The following is a 22599-nucleotide window of genomic DNA, read 5'->3' as shown; positions in this document are numbered from 1 at the left end:
TTTAGCCCAAGCCTATATTAATGATTTGCTAAGCTCCCCACACAGACCCAAATGTCGGTCCACGTTCGATCTAAAATTGGGGTGCTTGCGATCGTGTGATCTGATCAACTCTGTAAATTTCAAATGTGCTTTATTAGATCCTACAACACAATGGCCATATTTCAAAGGCTAATGTAAACTACCCCGCTTGGAAACTTTTTAAAACTCCAACATACAAGAGCACAATCATAGCCTTAAATTGGCTTTAGATTAATCACAAGAAACAGATTTGATCCTGCGCCAGCGTAATGTAACTTTTTCACAGATTAGTAAAAATTCTAGGACATGCGGACCCGTGACAGCAGACTACATACAGCAATTCAGGGCATGATAGCTTCTAGCTTCGCCAGCTTTCTAGGTTTAACAGATAATTACAAACTCTTCATTAGATGCTTCGCTACAATCGCAATTTCGATACATATGTTAATAGAAAATCAGAATAAAACTGTTTTGATAGGAAGGAGGAGCATTATGAAGTGTTTGAAGAGTCAAAATAAATGCTCTGTTTCGCGTCAACCCTGCTACTTCTTAATTTTGGGCCGAGTGCCGAACCAGTTATTCTGACCACTGATCCTAGGGATGAAGTTGTAGGTGGGGTGCTGTCATGGAAGGCTGAATAAGGTCAAGAATATGTCATCAAGAATGTTATTACCAAATTCAACAAAATGGTGCAGCAGAAATGGGCTATTCTGGATCATATTCAAAGGGTCCTTCACCTCACAGCGCTCGCACCACTGCAGCTCACACCCACAAGGTCGTCAGAAGAGAGGCCGTAGGCATAGACATTACTAATCCCATACCGATCACAGCAAGAAGAAACCGGTATGTTATTTTGATGAGGGATTACGAAGTTAAAGTTCCCGAGGAGGGACCTCTAAAGTCCCAATGCTGAAACGGCCGTTTCTATTTTTAAGCGGTGGGTCTCTTAACACTGCCAAGTAACGGAACAGGCTGAGTAATATAGTTTGTTTTACAATATCTTTCTAGGTCACAACTAGCCCAAACAGATGAGCCTCGCCATCTTGTCTACATTGTCGCTAATCAAGGAGAACGCGAAGTTCGATTCTTTATAAGGCCTGTACATCCTAACAGTCCTCATTTCAGCAATATGTAATGTTTTCCACAACTCACCTTTATCTGTTGAAGAATTTTGGAACTGGAAGTCAATGAAGAAAACGATAAGAGTTTAACACATTTGTTGATGAAGTGGCATTTTTTAACTTAAAAAATTCTCCGATGGTAAATTTGGATGGAAAGATTTAAGTTCCACTGAGGTAGTATGTTTGTAAACGTTAAGAGTGCTAACTATTCAACAAGTGCTTATCTGTAATATTAGCAGACTTTGCATGGATATAAACTTTAGCACTTCGGTTATTTGATTAACTCTTTTCCGTTTCGCAAGCACTTAAGGCTCCGCCCTTGTACTTCCACTGGACGGCATGATCTTTGGATCATACCAATGGGCCTCCAGTTCTTCCGCACATCGATAATACGTATTCTGAACTGGTATTATGTCTACTTCCATCTTCAGGGAAGTCTCGAGTCGCTACATAGCTACATCGATATGATATCTTAAGCTGCATGTAGCGAAACGAGACTTCCCTGAAGGTGAAAAAAAAACACTACTCGGGCAGAATAGGTAATGTTGACTTACAGAAGAATCTTAGGACTACTAGCCAGGCCGCCAAGCCCAACTGCGATGCGAAGTTTCAAGTTGCCCGTTACCAAAACCACAGGTAAACGAACAATTAGTGTTAGATGTATTCTTAACAGCTCCACATTTATGGACTCGTAGGCTGTACTTCCGCGAGACTAAACATGACCGAAACACCTCAATGATAAAGCAGGAAGTTTTTCCAAAGGAAATCCGAAAAATACACCTCTACTTGCGAAAGAAAGTACACATCAATCAAATAAAAACCACTCAAAGCAGGCAATCTTTTTGGCAGAATGATCATTATCGAAGTTTCGAGACATGGAATGTTGAAATCATTTAATGGACTTAATATATTCTGTTTTAAACCAAGCAATTACTACAATTATACAATTACTTGCAGGTAGAAGTCGCAAAAATAGAACAACTCATATTTCTACCCACAAATCAAAATGTAGTGTCTAATGACTTCTACTGCAGGAATGCAGACTTTTTAAAGCATCATATTTGTGTCACAAAACTACGCTGACGCAACTAACCAATCATCAGGCGATGCACATGTAACCTAGACACCCCCATCGTACAAATAGCTGCTTGGGCGTGCTGCGATGCGTATAGAAGAGGTAAATAGTACGACGAAATCCCAAAGAATCGCTGCTCACAGTCACATACGGGGACTGGGATTGGATGAAAATGGTGAACCTCTTCAGAATGCTGCCGGTCTGGTTGGGCAGATGGCTGCTCGTGAAGCTGCTGGGATAATAGTTGAAATGATTCGGTCCAAGAAGATGGCAGGTCGGGCTGTTTTAATGGCAGGTCCTCCCGCCACTGGGAAGGTGAGTGGTTGTTTCAGAATTACTATTCCTGCAGACGGCAATTGCTCTAGCAATCTCACAAGAACTGGGTAACCGAGTTCCCTTTTGTCCCATGGTCGGTAGCGAGGTGTTTTCATCCGAAATAAAGAAGACAGAAGTTCTTATGGAGAACTTTCGTCGGGCCATCGGTAATTTCACATCTTTTTTTAGTTTGCTAAGGCTTGCGCATAAAGGAAGTTAAGGAAGTGTATGAAGGCGAAGTCACAGAACTGACACCGGTTGAAACGGAAAACCCGACGGGAGGTTGTTTTTTCATTAATCATTAGTTTTAGGTTATGGCAAAACGATAAGTCATGTCATTATAAGCCTTAGGACTGTTAAAGGCGTCAAACAGTTGAAGTTGGATCCGTCAATTTATGAAAGCCTTCAAAAGGAACATGTTGAAGTTGGAGATGTTATTTATATTGAGGCAAATTCCGGCGCGGTTAAACGCCAGGGTCGTTGTGATGTATATACGGCTGAGTATGACTTGGAGGCGGATGAATATGTCCCACTTCCCAAGGGTGAGGTGCATAAGAAAAAAGAAGTCGTTCAGGACGTTACTCTCCACGACTTGGACATAGCGAACGCTCGACCACAAGGGGGTCATGATATAGTTTCGATGATGGGACAGTTGATGAAACCAAAAAAGACTGAAATTACAGGTATGTATAGGTTTGAATAATGTATTACAATTATTCATTATGAGTTGACGCTGAAATTGAGGAAGTGTGGTTAGTAGTCCTTCCAGCATCTAAGAGTTTATCTAGCTTTATTTAACAAGATAATCTCAGAATATCCCCTTTTTTTCTTACGCTTTGTGTTCAATGTCCTGAATTCAAATGTTTAAAATATTCTTCGATGTTCCAGGTATCGTGACTAGTGTTGTGGATTTAGGATACTATCTTGTTAGGCTGTGTTTCACTGGTTCTAACGATTATCAGCATGCCATTCTATACAATACCTCAATTATTTTATTTCCCGGTAATCCCAAACTTATTTATGCTTAGATATTCCTATCGCCATTTTCACGGAATGAACAAGGCTACCAGGTTCTCACTATTCGACTTTACATCGTTATTCGACTTGTTTTACAGATAAATTACGCAAAGAAATCAACAAAGTTGTGAATAAATATATCGATCAGGGAATGGCTGAGCTTGTACCTGGTGTCCTTTTCATTGACGAAATTCACATGTTTGATATCGAGTGCTTTACCTATCTTCATCGCGCTTTGGAGTCAACTATTGCGCCCATCGTCATTTTTGCGACTAATCGTGGCAAGTGCCCTATCAGGTGTGTTCCATGCAAAATAAAAGTAGGTAATACTGTGCCAAGGTTGATGTCTCATTTGTTCGGTATGACTTTCAAAATTGCGTTGTGATAACATTATGGGGACGCTGTATTTGTGTATTTTGAAGAGGTGCAGAAGATATTATTTCTCCACACGGTCTACCTCTTGATCTTCTTGATCGTGTAATGATTATCCGCACAATGCCGTACACATTCACCGAGACCTTGGCCATCCTCCGAATTCGAGCAGAGACCGAACGTCTCAAAGTTTCCGAAGAAGCTTTCCAGCGTCTTGCCACCATTGCAACTGAGTCCACTCTTAGGTAATGATTCGATTCTTATCCCGTCTTCCCAGCTTCTTCCCGATGAATCACCACGCAACTACTCTTACGACATGCGAGTTTGTGTAATTACTACTTCGCGTAGTACATCGATTGCCGGCATGATTTTAAAAGTGCCTTCCACTCTAGCAGCATTCATATCCTTTTAAGTTACAATTCATTGGTTCTGATTGATTTTTTGTCTACTTAGTGTTACACCGGTGAGCGTGTGTGCTTGAACGATCCAGAGCTAGCTGGCTTTACTTTATTACCCATATTCAGCTTTTCTAAGTCGAGTAGGATGCTATTTTTAGTCTTGTTCTGTGCCAAATTAGTCGTAGCGCGTGTTTATCCCAGACCAAAAATCTCTGAAATCAATTAATCTATTGCCTTGATTTATTCAGGTTTTGACACGGGACTAATTGGGGTTCACCGGTTCAGTTGAACTCAAGCGGAAAACTTTTCATTTATAGGTTCGGCATACAGCTACTGACGCCAGCATCTCGGCTAGCTCAGCTGACGGAAAGTGAAGAGATTACACCGGAACACATTATTGAAGTGAGCAGTCTCTTTTTGAATGCTAAACAATCGGCTAAAGTGCTTGCCGAGCACGACAGTCAGTTCCTCAAGTGAACCCTGCACAAATTTTAACGCTGTCTTCCGGAATTTCCCATGTGTCCAAAAATAAGCATCAAATTACACGTTGTCACACTACCAGAATGGATACTTTCCCTCATATTAGCATTGTAAGGGAAGGTCAGGGCGGTTTGGTGAAATTAGTGTGATTACTTCGTGTGAGGGCGGGGGGACGGCTGTGGTTGGACTGGTCGTCGGGGGGTTGGGGTGGCTCGGGGTCGCCTCTCGTCCTGGCGGGTGGTGGTCGATTTGTGGCCTTGGTCCGACTAAGCTGTTTGCAGCCAGCGTGAATCACCTACGGCTTTGATCGTAGGCGGCCCTACTTCCCGCCTGGAGTCGCAATAAGCGTTCGTACGGGGTGGATCTACTGTCCTGAGTCCCTCAGGAGATCTCGCAGTTGAATGCACGGTTAAGCAGATCGCTGCATCAAGGCACTTGCCTGACGCGCTCGCATAATTAGGTCCAAAGTAATAGCTACGGGGCAAATCGTGTGAAAATACGCTAACGCATTCATTTTACTGCATGTGTCTTCGCATTATCAGCCAGACTCAAAAACGGTATACTACTTGAATAAGAGTGAACTAATTACCAATCTGTAAAAACAGTTTTGCGATCAAGTTTGAATATTTTACACTTATTTTTAGTAAATCTGTACAGTTTGGGCATTTCATTAATCATTTTAATACATTAATGTACTGAGTCATAATTCGTCAGTGCTGGTTAGCCACTGTGGCGGCTCTCTTAAGGTCAATGCCGTGGGTACCTCGTAAGTAACTTTTCAATCGCTAAGTTTACTTGGTTTGATTAAACTTAGACAAATTATATTTAGTTACCTGCATAACTTCATCCCTATAGGAATAGACAATGGGTGCATACTGCTTAGACCGACTGCAAATGTCGGTGAACTTACAACTTAGCTAACTGGAAAACGGGATTAGAGCTGTTTATCTAAATTCTTCAATTGTACTGTGTGCACTTTTAACACTGTCTTATGAAAGTCTTTGCTAGTCCATATCACAATGGATTAAAGTTCCTTTGTGAATACCTATTAGTAGTAGTCCTACTAGGGCTTTCGCTTTTGGGCTGTAAAGAATAAGGATTTGCACTTATTTGTGTTACCTTATTCACGTCTGTGTTCAATTGTTTGTAGAAAAATGCACCACTTCGTTACAGTCCTGTGTGTGGTACTATTCCCATTTAAATCATCAGGGGATTTCGACGTTAGTGACGAATATACTTACTCAATGATTTGGGGTGCTGGTTCGAATTCACAGGTTAGCAGTCCATAGTATCACTAGTTTTATTGAATTACCTCGGGAAATGTAACAAACTGTGCATTTACTTGGAATCATTGAGTGATTTTGTGCCTCAATTTTCCAATGTGATTCTGCAGTTTTTAGATTTCAAATGCATACCTAGTAATGGGAAGGATCCTTTGGGTAGTGACAGGGTATACGCTTTGTATGTTAATCCAAATGCCTGTTTATTTGCAGTCAAGTGATTCCACACCACTGCTAATTAAAACCACAAACAACGAGACTTATGCGTGTCATCTCCCAGCCACAACCAGGAGTCAGAGAGTAGAAGAGGTTCAGGATGCTGCCCTCCACCCGAGTGTTTTGTTGGACGACTTCTTCAAGGCATATCCGTGCATATTCAAAGTTGAGGGTTTTTGGACCTATGAGTTGTGTCATGATAAGCACATACGGCAGTTTCGGGCCGAGGGTGCGGGGCCGAAGTTGACACGGATCGTTAAGGAATTCTACCTCGGTCGCACTTCTGACTCGAAAAAACCCTTTGAAAATGATGAAAAGGCAAATGATGATTCGGAATCGGTATTTTGGTTACTTTTGCAGATATATGTATATGCATATAATAACTTGCTTGTGACCTTTGCATTTCTCTAATTTATATGTGTGTTCACCTTCGATTTCTCAATCTTAATTTACTGTATTATTTCTTACTGCAGATGCTATCATTAAATGTTTTTCTTCCAAAGTGAGCAATGGTTTGAACGAACGTTCTTTACTCTAGTTGTCGAAACAATTAAATTTAGTTTTAAATTCGCGAGAAGGGCTATTATCACCCGCACCTGAAATATTTACTAACCGATTTTCATAGAAGTCCATTCAAATCAATGGCAGGGATTTTTCCTACTATTCCGTCGATTATGCCGACGGGACAGAATGTGATCTGACTGGTGCCCCCCGCAAGGCCTCGGTGTTGTACGTGTGCCTGGAGGAATCCGATGGAGAGTTGTTCCAAATCAGTGAACTGGAGACCTGTGTCTATCAGCTTATTGTTTTTACGCGCCATCTATGCGCCTCGCCTCGTTACAACGTACGGTGTCTAATGCTTTCATTTGAATGCATCTGTTAAGTGAATCTTTTTAGCATCTTGTCATGTGACAAGTGAAAATTGCGTACAGTAGAGTAAGACGCCTTTTATTTCTCAAATTATAAACCGAGCCTAAAACATTTAGCTCTGTGTCCGCACGTTACTTTGGTTGGTGTACATGGCATAGTTTTTATTGGTGATTATGTTGCAGCACTTGTTATATTTGTTCGGGGATTACTTGTATTATGCGGTTATTATTCTCTCCTGTCACCTGACATATTTTCAGGCTTTTTGCTGTCCTGCATATGGTGCATTGTTTTAGTTTAGCATTACTGCATTTGGTTCGCTGGACCACTTTTCCAAAAAGGCAACTAATACCTGAATTTGTAATTCTTTTATTTAAACTTATAAGTCAGTCTTTTTTGAATTTTCAGTCCCACAAAGTCTACTTGAATCCTATTACCTGTGTTCCGCTTGGGGAAAACACACCAGGAAAGCCGAGGGCTCTTCTTTCCCTAGAAAAGGAGAAGGAGGAGCTTGCAACTTTGGGTGAGAATGAACACCTCGAGGGAATTTTCGGCGCCCTAAGGGTGAAGGGTCTGAAAGCAAGTACTGATTCAGTGTCTGAATGTGCTTCGGGAAGGTGGCTTTTAGTAACATGCTCTTGCGAGCTTGAAGGCTAGAGATAAATGCATTCACCTCTTGAGAACGGTAACGTTTGGAAACAACCGGTGTACATTAGTCTGATGCGAATCAACAGAAAACTATTCATTAACCTGAAAACAGTTATGTTTCACTTAGTTCTCTAATAAAGACAAATTTTTTTGCTTCTAACACATTGGTTTTTAAGTCGAAGTCCAGTCAACTTCATGCTGACTTCACAGTCTTATTTACTAAGTTTTCATTTCCTAGGTGGAAAAGCTTAACAATAGGGGCAACCTGATCTACCGGGTCAGGACACTAGATCCACTCGAGGCTGATCAGGTGGGCGCATTCTACGTGGGGGCATGAGGGCAGGAATTGGCTCTGTTTACCTTCTGTATTCCAATTGATTCTGTTGCTCGTCTTATGCTCAGGAGTCGGCGTCCGCGAACGAAGGAGTCAAGCAAGCTGACATCCAGGGGGTGATGGAAGGAGTCGAGATGCTGCCCCAGTCGAAGTCTGGGCTACCGGTAGCTAGCCAGAAAGTGCTAAGCGAGCTGCGCCTTGCTCAACAGCGTGAACTGCAATCCTTCCTAGGTGGTGAGACATGCCTCACTGGGGGCGCTGGCTGGTGGCGACACGAGGTCTGCTACGGTGGCCGCATCACTCAGTACCACGAGGTACATCAGCTTTTTATCGTCTGCTCCGCTCCCATCCTTTTGTTTTATGGAAGCAGAATTGTATGCTTAGAAATTCCAGTAATAATACTTGTACAATTTTAAATCTTCATTCAATAGTACAATCCCTCGGAATTGTAGTTTAAAACGAACGTCTTAATCACCACTACTATTGTGCAATTTTGATGCGCACAATCTCAGTATACCATCAAAGTCTATTCAGATTTCTGTATTTCCTTTTTTGCAAGGACCCGGAGACCGGAGAAAGAACGGAAATCGTCCTGGGTAAGTGGGACGAGGCTGCTCACTTGCACTGGGTGAAGCAGAGCTCCCTTCGCAAACCACAAGTCCCAGTGGACAAACGGTTGTAAGTTATGGAATTTGAAGAGTAATGTAAGCAAGCCATTAGTTATCCGTTTTTTCCTTCTTCACTTAGCAAGCTCACGCAATTCTACGATAATGGGGATTTCTGTGAAGAGATCAAGGCTCCACGATCCGTCAGGTTGTCGTTTGTGTGGGTTGGTGTTTTTAGGGCTGCCTACCCTTTTTCATGCATCCTGACTATCCTGTTACTACTTTAGCTGTCAACGGAAGGTCAATACCGTCGTACAGCTCTCTTTCTCCGAACCGTCCACCTGTCAGTATTCGATCAGTGTAAGCTGTTGCCTACTAGAGTGGATTCGTTTACATTCTCTAATTTCAATATTTATAAAGGGCAGTTTTATTAATTACCCATATTTTTTCTCCGATTAATGTGGGCTATTGATGAGACTACGGGAGGTGGCGCATAATTAGTTCGCACTACTAGGTTTAGCCGTACAAACCGAATGTCACTTTTTGTATTTTTTCCAAAACTAGAATCAAATGATAACGCATTCAGATAGAGTGAGCGAAATCCAACTAGAAAATGCTTTTTATTTCAGCTGGAGAGCCCATTGTTCTGTGATCTTTTGAAACGAGTTGACGATAACGGTCTCCTTCCTCCTGAGATTGTGGTATAGGTTTCCGGGAGGTTCGCACCATATTACAAACTGGATCCCTTCAATGCTTGTTGAACATGTGCACTAATTTATCACTATCCATTTAGATCAAAATAAAGATAGATGTCAGTTATCACATCACTTCTTTTGGTTTGCTGCGACTGTAAGCGGTTTTTATTCAAGCGTTAAACTATTCAAGATAGTGTAGTGGAAGCGCAACGGATTCCAAAAGGAGAGGTTTACGGTCTTGGAGTTATTGGGCGGCCAGAAAGTGCGGTATTGTTTAAGGTGCTATTGAAATCGGAGGAATATCGAAGGCGCCCGCCCAAAAGTGCAGACACGCACAAATGTTATAATCAAGGCGTCAAGGAAACGACGGTCAATTAGTTTCGAAATAATATAAGGCTAAAGACGGTGTTCAACGTCTGGGGGGTAGCCCATTTCTTCCCCGAGGTCGTGATAATCCCCAATTGCAATGGACAGGAGGGTCGAGGAGTGTGGACCGTATTGTTGATTTTGGTGCAGGCTGAGAAGACAGATTCGCACAGTTGAATGTGAGCTCAACCAGATATAAAGTTACTACTGATGTTTATGTTGTGCCAATGCAACAAAATTGACAAAAGAACTGAAGTAGTCATTCCACTGATGAAAGCCCCTAAAAATACTGGTAAATTATTGATTTGGGATAGTAAAAGGTTAGTAGTGTTTCAACACAACACAAGAGGCTATGTGAAACATTAATGTTTGTTTAGTGCAAAAATCTACTTTGAATTGTATTATCGTAAATATACTTAATGTACTTAAGTATAATTCCATGTGTACTTAAGGCACACGTCTTCCATGTGCGCCTAATTTTAAGTCAGTGGAACACAGGATACTTAGAGTAGTTCTAGTTCAATACTTATCAAGACTATATGCAAATACCACATAGCACCACTGTTCTATTTTAAAGAAACGTAGAAAAGTCCTCCGAGCAAGATAGAGTTAAATGGATGCTTACGTTTAAGTCACAAGTTCAAAATCACTTCTTTGTCCAATCAGGACGGGGTCGATTTGCAGATGACCGACCATGGTTCTTCATCCAACTTAAGGGGTTATCTATTAAAATGGACTAACTACATAAAAGGGTATCAAAGGCGGTGGTTTGTTTTACAAAACGGTTTGTTGTCATACTATAGGTAAGTCATTTCATGCACGCCTAACTTTGTAGAAATCAATCCGAAGTTACTCATACATGTCGAGGCACAATTAATCTGGCTAATGCCAAAATTGTCTCAACTGGGCATTTAACATTGGTCATTTCAAACAGCAGTAGCCAAACTTTCCATCTCAAGGCGGCGAATGAAATCGAGCAGAAGAAGTGGATGACCGCCTTAACAATGGGCAAGGCTGATGCCCTCGCTCTGGGCAAATCAGGTGTCTACACTTTTAGTTTTTCTACCTTTTTCATCCTCTGGCTTTATTGATTTCAATTCTACCTTAGGTGATGATTCGGATGATTGGGATGATGGAGAGGATGAAAATGATATTGCTTGGTCATCTCCACGATTGATGCCGGAAGATGGTGCTCGTTTGGTTGAGCATGCACTCTCCCACTTTGAAAATCGTGTTAACGATCTTCAACACTATCAGGATACTCTGAAGAGAAAGGCTGACGATTTACAACGATCAATTAATGAGCTGGATGCTTGCAATCTTCCACCAGATCTGATCGAAAAAATCTGCAATGTCATGGATAAAGCAACCGTGTATAAGGTCGCAAGTTTGGCTATGGTTAATGTAAGTGTGGTGATTCTTTATAACAACGATTAAACCGCTATTATTGCCTTCAATCCAGCATGTCTATGGCATCTTCATGTTTAGACTCGTAATCATGTTTTCGTGTATCTTGAGCCTGCGAGTAATCTCACATTGCTAGGGCTCGTTTGTATTTAGATTTAAGGCCCTCAAAAATCTTTTCAAAATGAGTTTATTTTGGTTAAGTTCCATATAGTTTTCCAAATCGCCATTTGTTACACCAATTCCAATGCTGTTTACATTCCATTTAGAAGAATCCTTAGCTTTTTCATTCCACTTTCCAGTTTTGCATCATGCCGCGTTTGGTACATGACTTTATTGGGGGTTGCTTTGTTTTCCCTAAAATGTTATATGCTGTTGTAATGTGTCGAGATTTTTGCTAAAGTTAAAGTCTTACTAAATATTTTGCAGTCATGCTCTGACTTTCTGGGCTTTGCCAGAACTCAGACAAAACGTTGGCGCCGTATCTTCAATGCCCAAGTCGATCGTCGAGCACACTTGGAGCAAATGATTGAAGAGCTGGCCAAACAAATTCGCAAACTGGAAATTCAAGCCCGCAACAAGTCGGTCCATTCAGGTGACGTTTTTTGTTTTTATTATTACCATTCCGAGGGTATTTCAGTTAACATTGACAATCTTGCCTCATGCTTTTTCCTAAATTCGCATTCTGTTTCTCTTCGAGAGAACTCTTCTGCTCAAAACTCATGGAAAAGTCGTGCTATCTACGGTCTCATTTACTTGTCTTCATTTTGATGTTTAACCATGGTAGGCTGTGTACCATGTGCAAACATTTGCTTAGTGATTTTAATTTGATCGGGGAACGTCTCAGGCTACTGACATTTAATTTCGTGCTCTCATTTGGAAGTTCGACTGAATTGAATTACGGGTGTGTGTTCTAATTTACGCATTTTGAAAATACTTCGTTGTCTCCGATGCATGATCTGTCCGATTAGCTATATCTAAATTAACGCAGGTATTTTATTAACGGTATTTTTAGAAGCAAAATCTACGATACCACTGTGTTGGTTTGACTTTCTACAATGCATTTTATATATGTTGAACTACACAGCTCGTATTATTGTCAGGGCATTTAACTTAGTAATGTCACTGGCAAACTAACGCTTTCCAAAAGGGAAGGTATATTACCTTGAGAACAATTTATTTTGCCATAGCAACAGCTGTAAATGGGTCAACTTCAGAATCGTTCACTTGTATAGGGGATGATTTTATCGTATATGTTGACCTCCGCCCTAATGCATTTGACCTAAGTAGGTCTGAACTTACCTCAAGCGTGCTGAATCATGCGCGCAAAATCCTACCGTTTTCCGGCTCTGATTTATTTCAGTTAACAATTCTACATCAATTTGTTACTGTAATTATTATTTGCCTTTGATTGCGACAAATTTATTGATAAGTTCTCACTTTTTTATTGGTCATGAGCCAGTGACTATACGTTGTTCTCAATAAGCACTTTTATTCCTTTTGTCGGTTTGACATCAATGGTTACTCTCTGGTCAACCTTTATCTCCATTCAAACGGAGCCGGTTCTATAGGAGCAAAAAAGTGCTTAATTTCATTTTACTGTACTCACAGTCATTCACTGTGGTAGCTGCTTCTGTTGGTGATGGCTACCACAGAACATTGTGCAAGCTTCTTGCAAATAACTTTTTAAATTCACCGTGAAAGATTGATTCAGGTGACTCGAGTGATGGGGATATTCTATCTTAAACGACAAGCAGAAATGCGAGTTTTTGATCCACTTTAGCGAAGAGCCATTGGCGCTTAATGAAAGCTGCATTGGTTTACACTCGATTTGCAGGATCATGGGCAATTCCAGGACAAGCCGTGCTGGTACGTCGCACCTCGACGGAAACCACTCGCACACGTTCGACCACACTGGGCACGTGCAGCGGTGGTGGTGCCGGTCTCCCGCCCTGTGCCTCCACCGCGGTCTCCAGCATCACTTCGGACGACGAGGACGACTTCTATGACGCCCAGGATGTCGAGGACTGTGAATTTGATGTTATTCTGCCCACTACCTCGACTTCTGCCGTCACAGAAAAGCCGTCCATGATCAATGCTGCCTCGCCCAGCTCTACAGCCTCCATCCCAGTGGGTACGGACCTCGCGATGGAATACGAGTCGGACACCGCAGACTCGGAGCTGGAAGGAGATACTGATGAGACGGAAAAGGGGCAACAGAAGTTTCGTGGAAAACAGGCGCATGTCATTCAGAAACATACTTGGGGTAGAGCTGGGTGTGTTCGTCCTCCATTTTATTGTTACACATTGGTACTTATTAGGCCAATAAACATCTACTTTGACCAGATGAGATTTCTTTCAGATTTTGAAATAGTTGCAGCAAAGTTGCGTTGAATGTGTTTGCATTTTTTGTTTAAAGGGGTCCAAGTCAAAGCAACTGACCATCATAGCCTTACGATATTTCTGTAGGCTTTTATATGGGCATCACTTGTACTTTTCAATTTCAAGTTCATACTATGCCTATCTACGTACCCTCTTGTGATTGATATTCTAATAATCTAGTTTAAGTGTGGCCTTGCTATTCTTTAGCAAAGTTACATACCTATGTGTTTAAATTATCCCTGGTCCACAGAATACTGGATTCTTATATAGTGGGGCCGTTGTATCTAAGGCATTTTTTGAATAAGATGCCTAGCATGGTTTTTTGGTTTGCTTTTTATGTGTATTGATTGTGAATTTATTAGTCGGTGGATGATCGGGTAAGTGTATTTTTGGGTTCCTTTATGATTGTGGGTCCACTGTATAATTTTCTGTGCGTTTTCATCTGCGTCTTATCTAGCGGGACACAACAATAGTATCAAAGCTGCTGTGCGTACAAAATAGGTTAGCGTAAATATTTGGGTGTTGTAGTGGTAAAGGCTGATATTCGCGCATTACGTAGAGAAGTACGCACTACGAAAAAGAGTGGCGGTATCTGAAATCATTTACTACGTAACTAGCAACTATGTGACGGTGTATCTCCACTGCCCCTTAGTCGAGCCTCTGCACAACCTGAGTCACCCCCTAGCGTCGCCCCGGGGAAGGTTGGCGCCGAGGCAGGAACCTCGGTGGCACCCGAGAGACGCATCATCCCCGTGCGTAAGCCCGTACAACGAAGAACCACTATCCCTCCAAAGCCAAACATTAGTCTCAACCTCTGGAGCATCCTCAGCAACTGCATTGGAAAGGAGTTGACCAAAATTCCCATGCCTGTACGCGCGGCTATTTTCATAGCCTTCCTGTATGCATTGTTGTCACCTCAAAAGAACTTTCTTATCACTCCTTTTCTAAAAAATTATGCAGGACAACATTAACAGCAAGTTCTTTAATCATTTGCTTGTTTCTTTTTCAAAAAATAAGAACCTTAGTAAGATATTGTTGGTTATAGGTGAACTTCAGTGAGCCGCTTTCGATGCTGCAGCGCCTGTCGGAGAACTTTGAGTACTCCTACGTGTTGGATCGGGCGGCAGCATGTGCAGATCCGCTGGAGCAATTAGCCTACGTCTCCGCCTTTGTGGTCTCCTCCTACGCGAGCACTGCTCTGCGCGTGAACAAGCCATTCAATCCCCTTCTCAACGAGACCTACGAGTGCGATCGCACCGACGACCTTGGGTGGCGCTCCGTAGCTGAACAGGTCAGTTTGCCGTACCTTCTTCATTTCATGGTTAAGTTACAGGATTCGTACGAATAATTATTTATTCAGAGGATTCTTAAATCCTTTAATTCCCGCTGATTTAACGTGGGAGGACGCTTTTTTTCATTCTCCAAAAATTACCCAATCCATTCTTTAGAGAGCGGTCACTGGATGAAGAAATCATTTGCCATCATTGAGGCGTAATTCTTAACACAACTTTCTCGTATCGAGTAACGTATGGTAACAGTGGCACAGGAGTCGTTTTTTGATGTAACAGATGAGCAGAATTTTTGTACTGTTTTCAATGTTTCGCTGTAATGACTTATTGTGACTCGTAGAGACTTGTAAAATGCAATTGTGTGTACAGATCACAAAGTATAGATAGGCATCAGTTTGTCCATACAGTCCTCTTCGTGTTCTATTGCTTTTTATTCTGGATTTATATGCCTATCATATCAGTGGAACCTGATGTGATTCGAGCTTGTTCACTTTGGGCATCTAGGATTGTAGCATTGTGTGCAGTCGCAGAGTTAACTCTACTATTGGCAGTTGAATGTTTCGGAACCTAACTCATCCCATTATTAGTTTAGTGGTTGCCAAGGTAAGCGGTATGGTAGGCATACAACCTCAAACTTCAAATGCTGATTTATTTCTCCAGGTTAGCCACCACCCTCCTGTTGCAGCGTTCCATTGCGAAAGCGATCTCTGGTACACCTGGTTCGACTTCTCTATTTCTACCAAATTCCGCGGGCGCTATCTGCAAATAAAAGTAAACGGTGTTTGTCACCTGGTCTTTCGAAAGACTGGCTATCACTACACATGGACCAAGATTCCTCTCACTGTGCACAACATTATCGTGGGAAAACTGTGGATTGAAAATAGCGGTGAAATCGACATAACCAACCACAAAACTGGTGACAAGTGCCACCTCACATTCAAGCCCTATTCCTACTTTTCCAGCGACATTGCCCGGCGGGTAAGTTTGGGCCCCACATTTTGTTCGGACGAAGGATATGAGGTAATCTTGCCTTTCAATTGTTTGTTTCTTTCAAAATGCTTCTTATTGCTCCTCATTCCAAACTGCAACTTTACTTACAAATTCTTGGCGAAATAGTGCTCCATTCACGGCTCCTATTGCCAAAGAATATATTTTTATTTGCTATTTTAGTTTGAAATCTTATATGCACTCACATATGCTCAACTTTGGTCTATCTAGGTGACAGGAGCAGTGAGTGATAGGTCGGGCAAAGTGCACGGCATTATTAACGGCACGTGGGATGAATTCATAGAGTACGCACCAGTGGTGACCAATACACTCTCCACTGGCGGTGAAAAACCTATTCTGGAGACTGGACCACCCGTTCAACTGTGGCGCGTGTCGCCTCTGCCTCCGGAGGCTGACAAAATGTACAATTTCACCCAATTTGCCATCCAGTTGAATGATAGGCCGGATAATGAACCCAACCTTTGTCCTACGGACAGTCGACTGCGTCCCGACCAGCGCCTCATGGAGGAGGGGCTGTGGGACGAAGCCAACGTTGAGAAGGTTCGTCTGGAGGAAAAACAGCGTCTTCGTAGGCGCCAGATGGCGCTAAAGCTGATCAATAAAGAATCCTCAAGCGACGGCGCCCCCTCCACTGCCGGTACCAGTGCCTCGAGTGCCAACGTCCCCGCCTCACTAATGGGTACGCGCAGCCAATAATCCCTTGGTTTACTTACGAGGCGCTCTGCGCAGCCTCCACGCCATCCTCAAACCTAGGAGCTGTCCCACTATGTCACCCACCTTCACAACTAGGCTGTTCGGTGTTTTTCACCGGTATAGAACGCCTTACAGGTCTCCGTATGTGAATATTCCTCCCACCTAGATACCCTCGACGAAGCGCACAAGCCGCTGTGGTTCGAAAAGGGAGTTGACCCCGACACCGGACTGGAAACCATGAGGTTCACCGGAAGGTACTGGGAATCCAAGGAGAAAAATAACTGGTCCATGTGCCCTGATCTCTACTAAGCTTCAGATATTACTACTACTGCCACGTTTTGTGTAGAATTTATAAACCAGTCCCCATCTTTTCGATTGATCTTTTCTGAATTACCATCCCTACCTCCGCTACTTGCTTTATTTCCATATTTCAGTTGAGATATCATAACATGTGCCTAGACGGTATGTTCTTCATACGGCGTAATGTGTGCCATGTCACAAATCCTGGGTAGACAAGGAAAGCTCGAGTGTTACAATTATGTATCAATGTAGTCGAAATTATCAGGTATACGGAATTGTTTGGCGAGAGTAGCATCATCAATGCCGAATTTATTCTTTATCCAACCGGTAACTTGGAAGACGTTGTCTGAAAAGAAGTTAACTAAGAGACCAGGTTTACCTGTCCACCGATTGGCGCATTCAATGGCGGATTCTGTTTGCGACCTCAACTCACTGATACGACTGGGATGGTATCGTTGAAGGAGTGTAAGGCTGCCCTTGAGTTTCTCCAGTGTCAACTGGTTCGAACCCAGTGTGGATAATGCTTCTTCTCGTTCAGTCTAAAAAGTGCTTTGTAAGACACAGGGTGCCTACCGTTTCTTCCTTATTTAGTCTAGCTTTTACAAGCATTCTCTCCATGTCTTGGAAACGAGACTCTAAACGAAGTATTTCAGATTGCAGATCCTCGATCTTTTTACGCCTCTTAACAAATGAGTTTAGACAAAGAACCGTACAAACATTTTGACCCGCCTTGCTGAGAAACGCCCAAAAATAAATCGAGGTGCCAATTTTATCGGAATCAACTAGGCCATCAGAAACAAGACTCATCAGGATATCCTTAACTGTCATCGACGGTATGCCTTTTTCTTTATGGGAGAGCCTTTCCAATTCCCTAAGAGTGAAAAACTCATTCTATAACTGTAGCTAGATTTGTCTCATAGTTAACCTTCTCGTAGAAGAGTTCCATCATCTTGTTACGTTTTTCATCCAAAGATAATCCGCGCCTTCTTGACATTGGGAACCAAAGCACCAGCGTCAGAATCCGCGGCGAGCAAGCAATAACTTTCAGTAGTCAAACAAATAAAACAATGGGTAGTGAAATTAATCACTGCGCTGTTAGCGTTTAAAATTAACCACAAAATATATGTACATGTGACAGACCATAGTCTCATGACTTATTAAGTACTGATGTTAGAGTAATGTTGCGTGCATTTTAACTAATGCTACTGAAAGTTTTACGCCTTGCATTAAAATTTAAAAGCATATAGCTACAATGAGTTTCCAAAATACTGTCATATAAGTCGAAAATTGGTAGCTTCATTCATCGATTTTTATAACAGCATTTAGAGCGAAAATAGCCTACTTTAATTTTCTATGCAAGCAATGGTGAATTAGCTTTGTAAAGTTTTATGATACACTGATAATGGAAACGCCTTCTTGTTTTAAGCGTCATTCGTTTCGCGTGGGAGGCTTTCCAGTTGCGTGGTTGTGGAATGGCCCGCAGTCAGAGAGTCAGGCGTGCTACGCGGAAGGATGCAGTTACCCGCGAATATACGATCAACTTGCACAAGCGCATTCATGGTGTAGGATTCAAGAAAAGGGCTCCGAGAGCACTGAAGGAGATTCGTAAATTTGCCCAGAAAATGATGGGCACTGATGATGTACGCGTCAACGTGCGGTTAAATGAGTAGGTTTTGTCGGTTTAACTACTTAGTATCGAGGTTTCTGTGGTCCAAAGGTGTGCGCAACGTCCCTTACAGAGTACGTGTTAAGCTCGCGAGGAAGCGCAATGAAGATGAGGATAGTCCTCATAAATTTTACACACTTGTATCCTATGTTCCTTGCAGTGATTTCAAAGGCAAACAAAACATTAATGTAGAGCCGGAGAAGTAGTTTTCTTGAATAGATAGTTGGTATGAGGCTCAAGTTTTCTGTAAATGTGGTTAGTTCTAGTTTGCGGTGCCCTTGTGATTTGATGTTTCTGCGTTTTTTGAATCGTAATCCCAATAATTTAGTGGAAGGGTAACGACTCGATTCACTCAATGCGACCTTGTGGGTTTTAAATGTGGTCGTTTGAATTACTTCCCTTGAGCTCTACGAATAGGAAACGTGCTGCCCACTGATTTGTCTTCGGGGGTGTTCTTTTTGGCGGTTGACAAGGGGTATTTGGGGATATTCCTTCATTCGCTTCTCGTGATGGCGAAGGCCTCAGTAGTTTTGCGGCTGTGCTGCAGCTGCATTTGTTGCGCCGGTGAGCACTACCAAGTTCCCGCAATCTGCGGTTCTTTCTTAACAGCGACAATGCCGGACGTTATTGTTCCGTGATTGGGTACTAGAGGTGCAAGCTCTTATATTAAAGGAGGCAGCGGAAGCATCCGTTAATTTCGACTTGTAGCGTATGAGTACACTGCTTTAATTGGCAAGGTTCCGCCAATTTGCATTGTGGCTAAGGCTTGGATTGAGTCTGGCTTTGCCTGCTGCGGTGGTTAGGTGACTGGATTTGCTTCTTCGGTGTCGGGTCGTCAGGGAAAGCGATGAAGATCGTTTTACCCTGGATTTGTTAACCGCCTCACAATAGGTGTCAAAGCCCCAGAGCTGACACTAATTTCGGTCAAGTAGCATGTAGCAGTGCGTGAGGTAGTCTGCATTGGTAGTTGGAGCCCGTGTTGCCTTTTATGCTTGTCTCATCAGCGATCGGTGTTTGTGTTGCCGATGCACGTGGTGACAATTGAAATTCGGCTAAGTCGTGTCCGTGCACCCTTGTTCTCATGTTGATTGTTCGTTGTAGGTGTGCGGCGGTCCTCATTACGGCTCACAAAATTTGCTGTCAGTAAGTGAGGTCATTTTTACAAAGATTAATTTGCCATTTATAATTTATATCTCGTTTATGAGATTATTAGCATCGCACAGTCGTCAAGTGCCTCACGTACAAAAGATTTATTGATATTGAGTGGACCGCTTTTTTATTTCCCTCTGTTTTAGCCATTTCAAAGAATCCCAGCAACTGTGCTCCAGAACATCTCCAGTTTTTTGGATTACATCAGTTGGTACAGCATTCAGAGCATAGATTCGGCGTGGCGGGCTTACCCACCACGTGTCTTGACTTTCGTCGACTCCTCATCCTCCGAAGATTTTTGGTCGTCGTCCAACATCAAGTCTCAGTGTCGCTTTCACTCGATCTGCAGTGACAGCTTTTATGGTGGTGTAGTGAAGCCGGGTGGCTCTTGCAGTGTCCTACTTCGAATCCTTAGACTTCGTCCGAAATGTTTCCTCAAATTGACCCACATTGATCTAACTGGTCAGTGTCAGCACCCGCTTCAGGTGACAAGTCTCTTCTCAACCAGGACGGTTGTTTTGTTTCCTTGTCTTAAGTCTGTCGCCCTTCGACTCGTGATCGATCCTCCATATCCTCATGCTGGACAAAATTCTACTGACAAATCGATGGCTCCTCCCAACCTGGAAGATTTAGCTCTTAGAATAACCTGCTGTTTCCGTTGTGAAGACAATGCCCTTGATTCGTTGCATCCACTCATAACGAAGGTCAAGCGATTGCAGTGGATTATAGAAGATGATCCGATTAGCAAGTTTATTAGTCGGTTTCCCTGGCCCCTTTCTACATTGCAGGATCTGGAAACGTCAAAACCGATTATAGATCATATGTCTGCTCTGTCACGAAATAATCTGCAAGTATTGATGCCCAACCTTATTTGGGTAGCAATCCGTACTGATGGTAGTACTTTAACCATTGGTGGAAGAAATAAGATTAATGATTTTTCAAAAACATACTCACATCTGGAACCGATTGTTTTGCGTTCGTGTATGAATAGCGTCTATTTTAAAAGTGCTCTTTTGACAGAAAGGGTTGAATATAAGGCACACAATATGTTAATTGCGGCGGACGACTTGCGTGCTATGGGAAATCTTGCCAATGTTACTGCTTTTACTATGCGATGCTTGTCATGGAATCTTGAAACATGCCGGTGCTTAGAGTTTTTCCCAGTTCTTAAAAGTTGCGGTAAACTTGTTGATCTTACCCTCCCAAAGGAGTTGCTCATGGCATGGTCGCAAGACATGAAATTCCGAGAGGCGTTTATTGCTATGTCAAGAGTTTACTGTTTCCCTTCCGTGCGTCGCCTACATTTTGCCTCGTGCGACCCAATTAGCACTATAAATTCGGTGGCTTCTCCGGAAATTTTGGAGGGTGAATCGTGCGACAGCATTTTTGTGAATGTGTTTCGGATATTTCTGAATGCAAAAACCCTGATTATTGACCCTGTTCCTTATTTCCATTGCGGCTCAGCATTTCTTCATTTAACTGCCTTTACACAACTCAAGAAGCTGCTGATCGCCCATTCTCGTAGACTATGCTTTGACACGAGTACTCGTCGCCTGGGGCTGTGGAAGTGGTTGCCGGGGTGCAAAACGTTGGAGGTTTTTATGCTTTACACTCAACAACTTAACTGGCTAGAAGAAAGAACAGACAACGGCTTGTTGCTTTGTATACAGAAGAACCAAAGCCTGAGGTATGTATGCATAATCTGTGAACTACCTCGAGGTTCCGAATCAATATCGTTAACAATGGCTGACGTGAGGAGAGTCGCAAATTGCTGGAAACAGCGAGACAAATATCAAGGAAAATACGCCATTTTTATTTTCAAATTAACGAATGTTCTCTGTTGTCTGACTGCAAAACCAAAAACGAGAAATTGTAGGGGTGCTCATGTCTTCGAGCGCCATGAGTTTTATCGGTGGAGGGACCTCATGTCGGCCTATCCCGAGCTCTATTCCGTGTTCTGGGGTGATCTGGCGAGTGTTCTGAAAATTAAAGAATTCAATTAGATCTTTTGCGTTTTCCTGAAAAGTATGTAAAGTAGGGAGTATGTAAGTACAGTATTTCTTGGTTGCAGAGAAGGGAGCATCATCTAGCAGTGGTGTTGGGACCGTGACTTTGAGGGGTGGCAAATATGCTAGGCGAATGACGATAAATTGTCGCAGTGGTTCTGTGTTTTCAGCGGCTTTCCTTCATTAATGTGACAGATTCGTGGTCGGGGTTGCAGGTCTTCTTGGTACTTCAGGTTTTGCCTCGTGATTAGTGCACTTTGTTTGTCTCGATGGTTACGACGGTCTTAAGTTGCGGAAATCCAGCAGTTCGTCAGCTGTTCTCCCGTAAGGAGCTTTTCGGGGTGTAAGACATCCAGCATTCACAGGAACGCAGGTTTGGTGCAAGTGTACTTGAACTTAATTATTTTAGAAGCATGTGGGCGACTGGTGGATTCCGGAATTCGGTCTGCAGCGTGAACGGTTGGAGAGGGGCTGCTGATCTGTCACTATGGCACTGCTTGTGAAATCGTAATAGCCGGGGTATTATACGTTAACCCGATCCACTGATATTCAGTGCACCAAGGGCCGAGCGCGGTCTATGCGGCAATGATCGTCCATTATCGGTGAGAAGCAAGGAACAAATAAACTATCAATATAATGGAACAGCAGAGTATACGCAAAGTATAATCCTTTGTTGAAATGCTCGTGCACTTCAACCTCCACAGGTTGTGATTTCTGTCTGTTCCATAGCTTAAAGGCCATGCCAGTAAACTTCTGTCTCTTCCGTTCGTTAGTAGCATATAGTCTTAGATACCGTTGCGGCTTTTATGTCTTCGGTGAACACTTGGAGCGCTGAATTGGTAGTAGATAAAAGCAAATCCGATAGCCTGATTTCGGTGGATGAAGACCCTTCTTA

The 22599-nt window shown here is 42.6% G+C and overlaps 5 protein-coding genes across 5 annotated transcripts; 4 read left to right on the top strand and 1 right to left on the bottom strand. All coding sequences in view use genetic code 11, as the record gives it.

The window, feature by feature from the left end:
• Positions 1-2301: 2301 nt before the first annotated feature.
• On the top strand, positions 2302-4793 carry EGR_01542 (RuvB-like protein; the record flags this gene model as incomplete). Its single annotated transcript, XM_024490791.1, has 7 exons — positions 2302-2529; positions 2564-2696; positions 2728-2811; positions 2841-3212; positions 3645-3843; positions 3969-4163; positions 4634-4793. 7 exons carry the CDS (start codon positions 2302-2304, stop codon positions 4791-4793), a joined length of 1371 nt encoding a protein of 456 aa, XP_024354656.1.
• Positions 4794-5546: 753 nt separating this feature from the next.
• EGR_01541 (Endoplasmic reticulum lectin) lies at positions 5547-9453 on the top strand (the record flags this gene model as incomplete). Its single annotated transcript, XM_024490790.1, has 11 exons — positions 5547-5566; positions 5947-6070; positions 6290-6631; positions 6918-7136; positions 7568-7723; positions 8046-8117; positions 8210-8455; positions 8701-8819; positions 8889-8954; positions 9034-9106; positions 9376-9453. 11 exons carry the CDS (start codon positions 5547-5549, stop codon positions 9451-9453), a joined length of 1515 nt encoding a protein of 504 aa, XP_024354655.1.
• Positions 9454-10491: 1038 nt separating this feature from the next.
• On the top strand, positions 10492-16892 carry EGR_01540 (Oxysterol-binding protein 2; the record flags this gene model as incomplete). Its single annotated transcript, XM_024490789.1, has 10 exons — positions 10492-10610; positions 10643-10848; positions 10916-11211; positions 11641-11806; positions 13049-13487; positions 14246-14462; positions 14639-14884; positions 15543-15860; positions 16101-16569; positions 16750-16892. 10 exons carry the CDS (start codon positions 10492-10494, stop codon positions 16890-16892), a joined length of 2619 nt encoding a protein of 872 aa, XP_024354654.1.
• A 227-nt stretch (positions 16893-17119) lies between these two features.
• On the bottom strand, positions 17120-17877 carry EGR_01539 (Meiotic nuclear division protein; the record flags this gene model as incomplete). The annotated part of the gene is made up of 5 exons (XM_024490788.1): positions 17120-17229; positions 17263-17422; positions 17457-17564; positions 17601-17774; positions 17809-17877. The coding sequence occupies 5 exons, from the start codon at positions 17875-17877 to the stop codon at positions 17120-17122; spliced, it is 621 nt and encodes a 206-aa protein (XP_024354653.1).
• A 478-nt stretch (positions 17878-18355) lies between these two features.
• On the top strand, positions 18356-18755 carry EGR_01538 (60S ribosomal protein L31; the record flags this gene model as incomplete). Its single annotated transcript, XM_024490787.1, has 2 exons — positions 18356-18549; positions 18584-18755. The coding sequence occupies 2 exons, from the start codon at positions 18356-18358 to the stop codon at positions 18753-18755; spliced, it is 366 nt and encodes a 121-aa protein (XP_024354652.1).
• Between the last annotated feature and the right edge of the window lie 3844 nt (positions 18756-22599).

Source organism: Echinococcus granulosus, assembly GCF_000524195.1.
Source record: "Echinococcus granulosus chromosome Unknown EG_S00006, whole genome shotgun sequence".
NCBI classification, from domain to species: domain Eukaryota; kingdom Metazoa; phylum Platyhelminthes; class Cestoda; order Cyclophyllidea; family Taeniidae; genus Echinococcus; species Echinococcus granulosus.
This window is presented reverse-complemented; position numbering and strand designations above follow the sequence as displayed.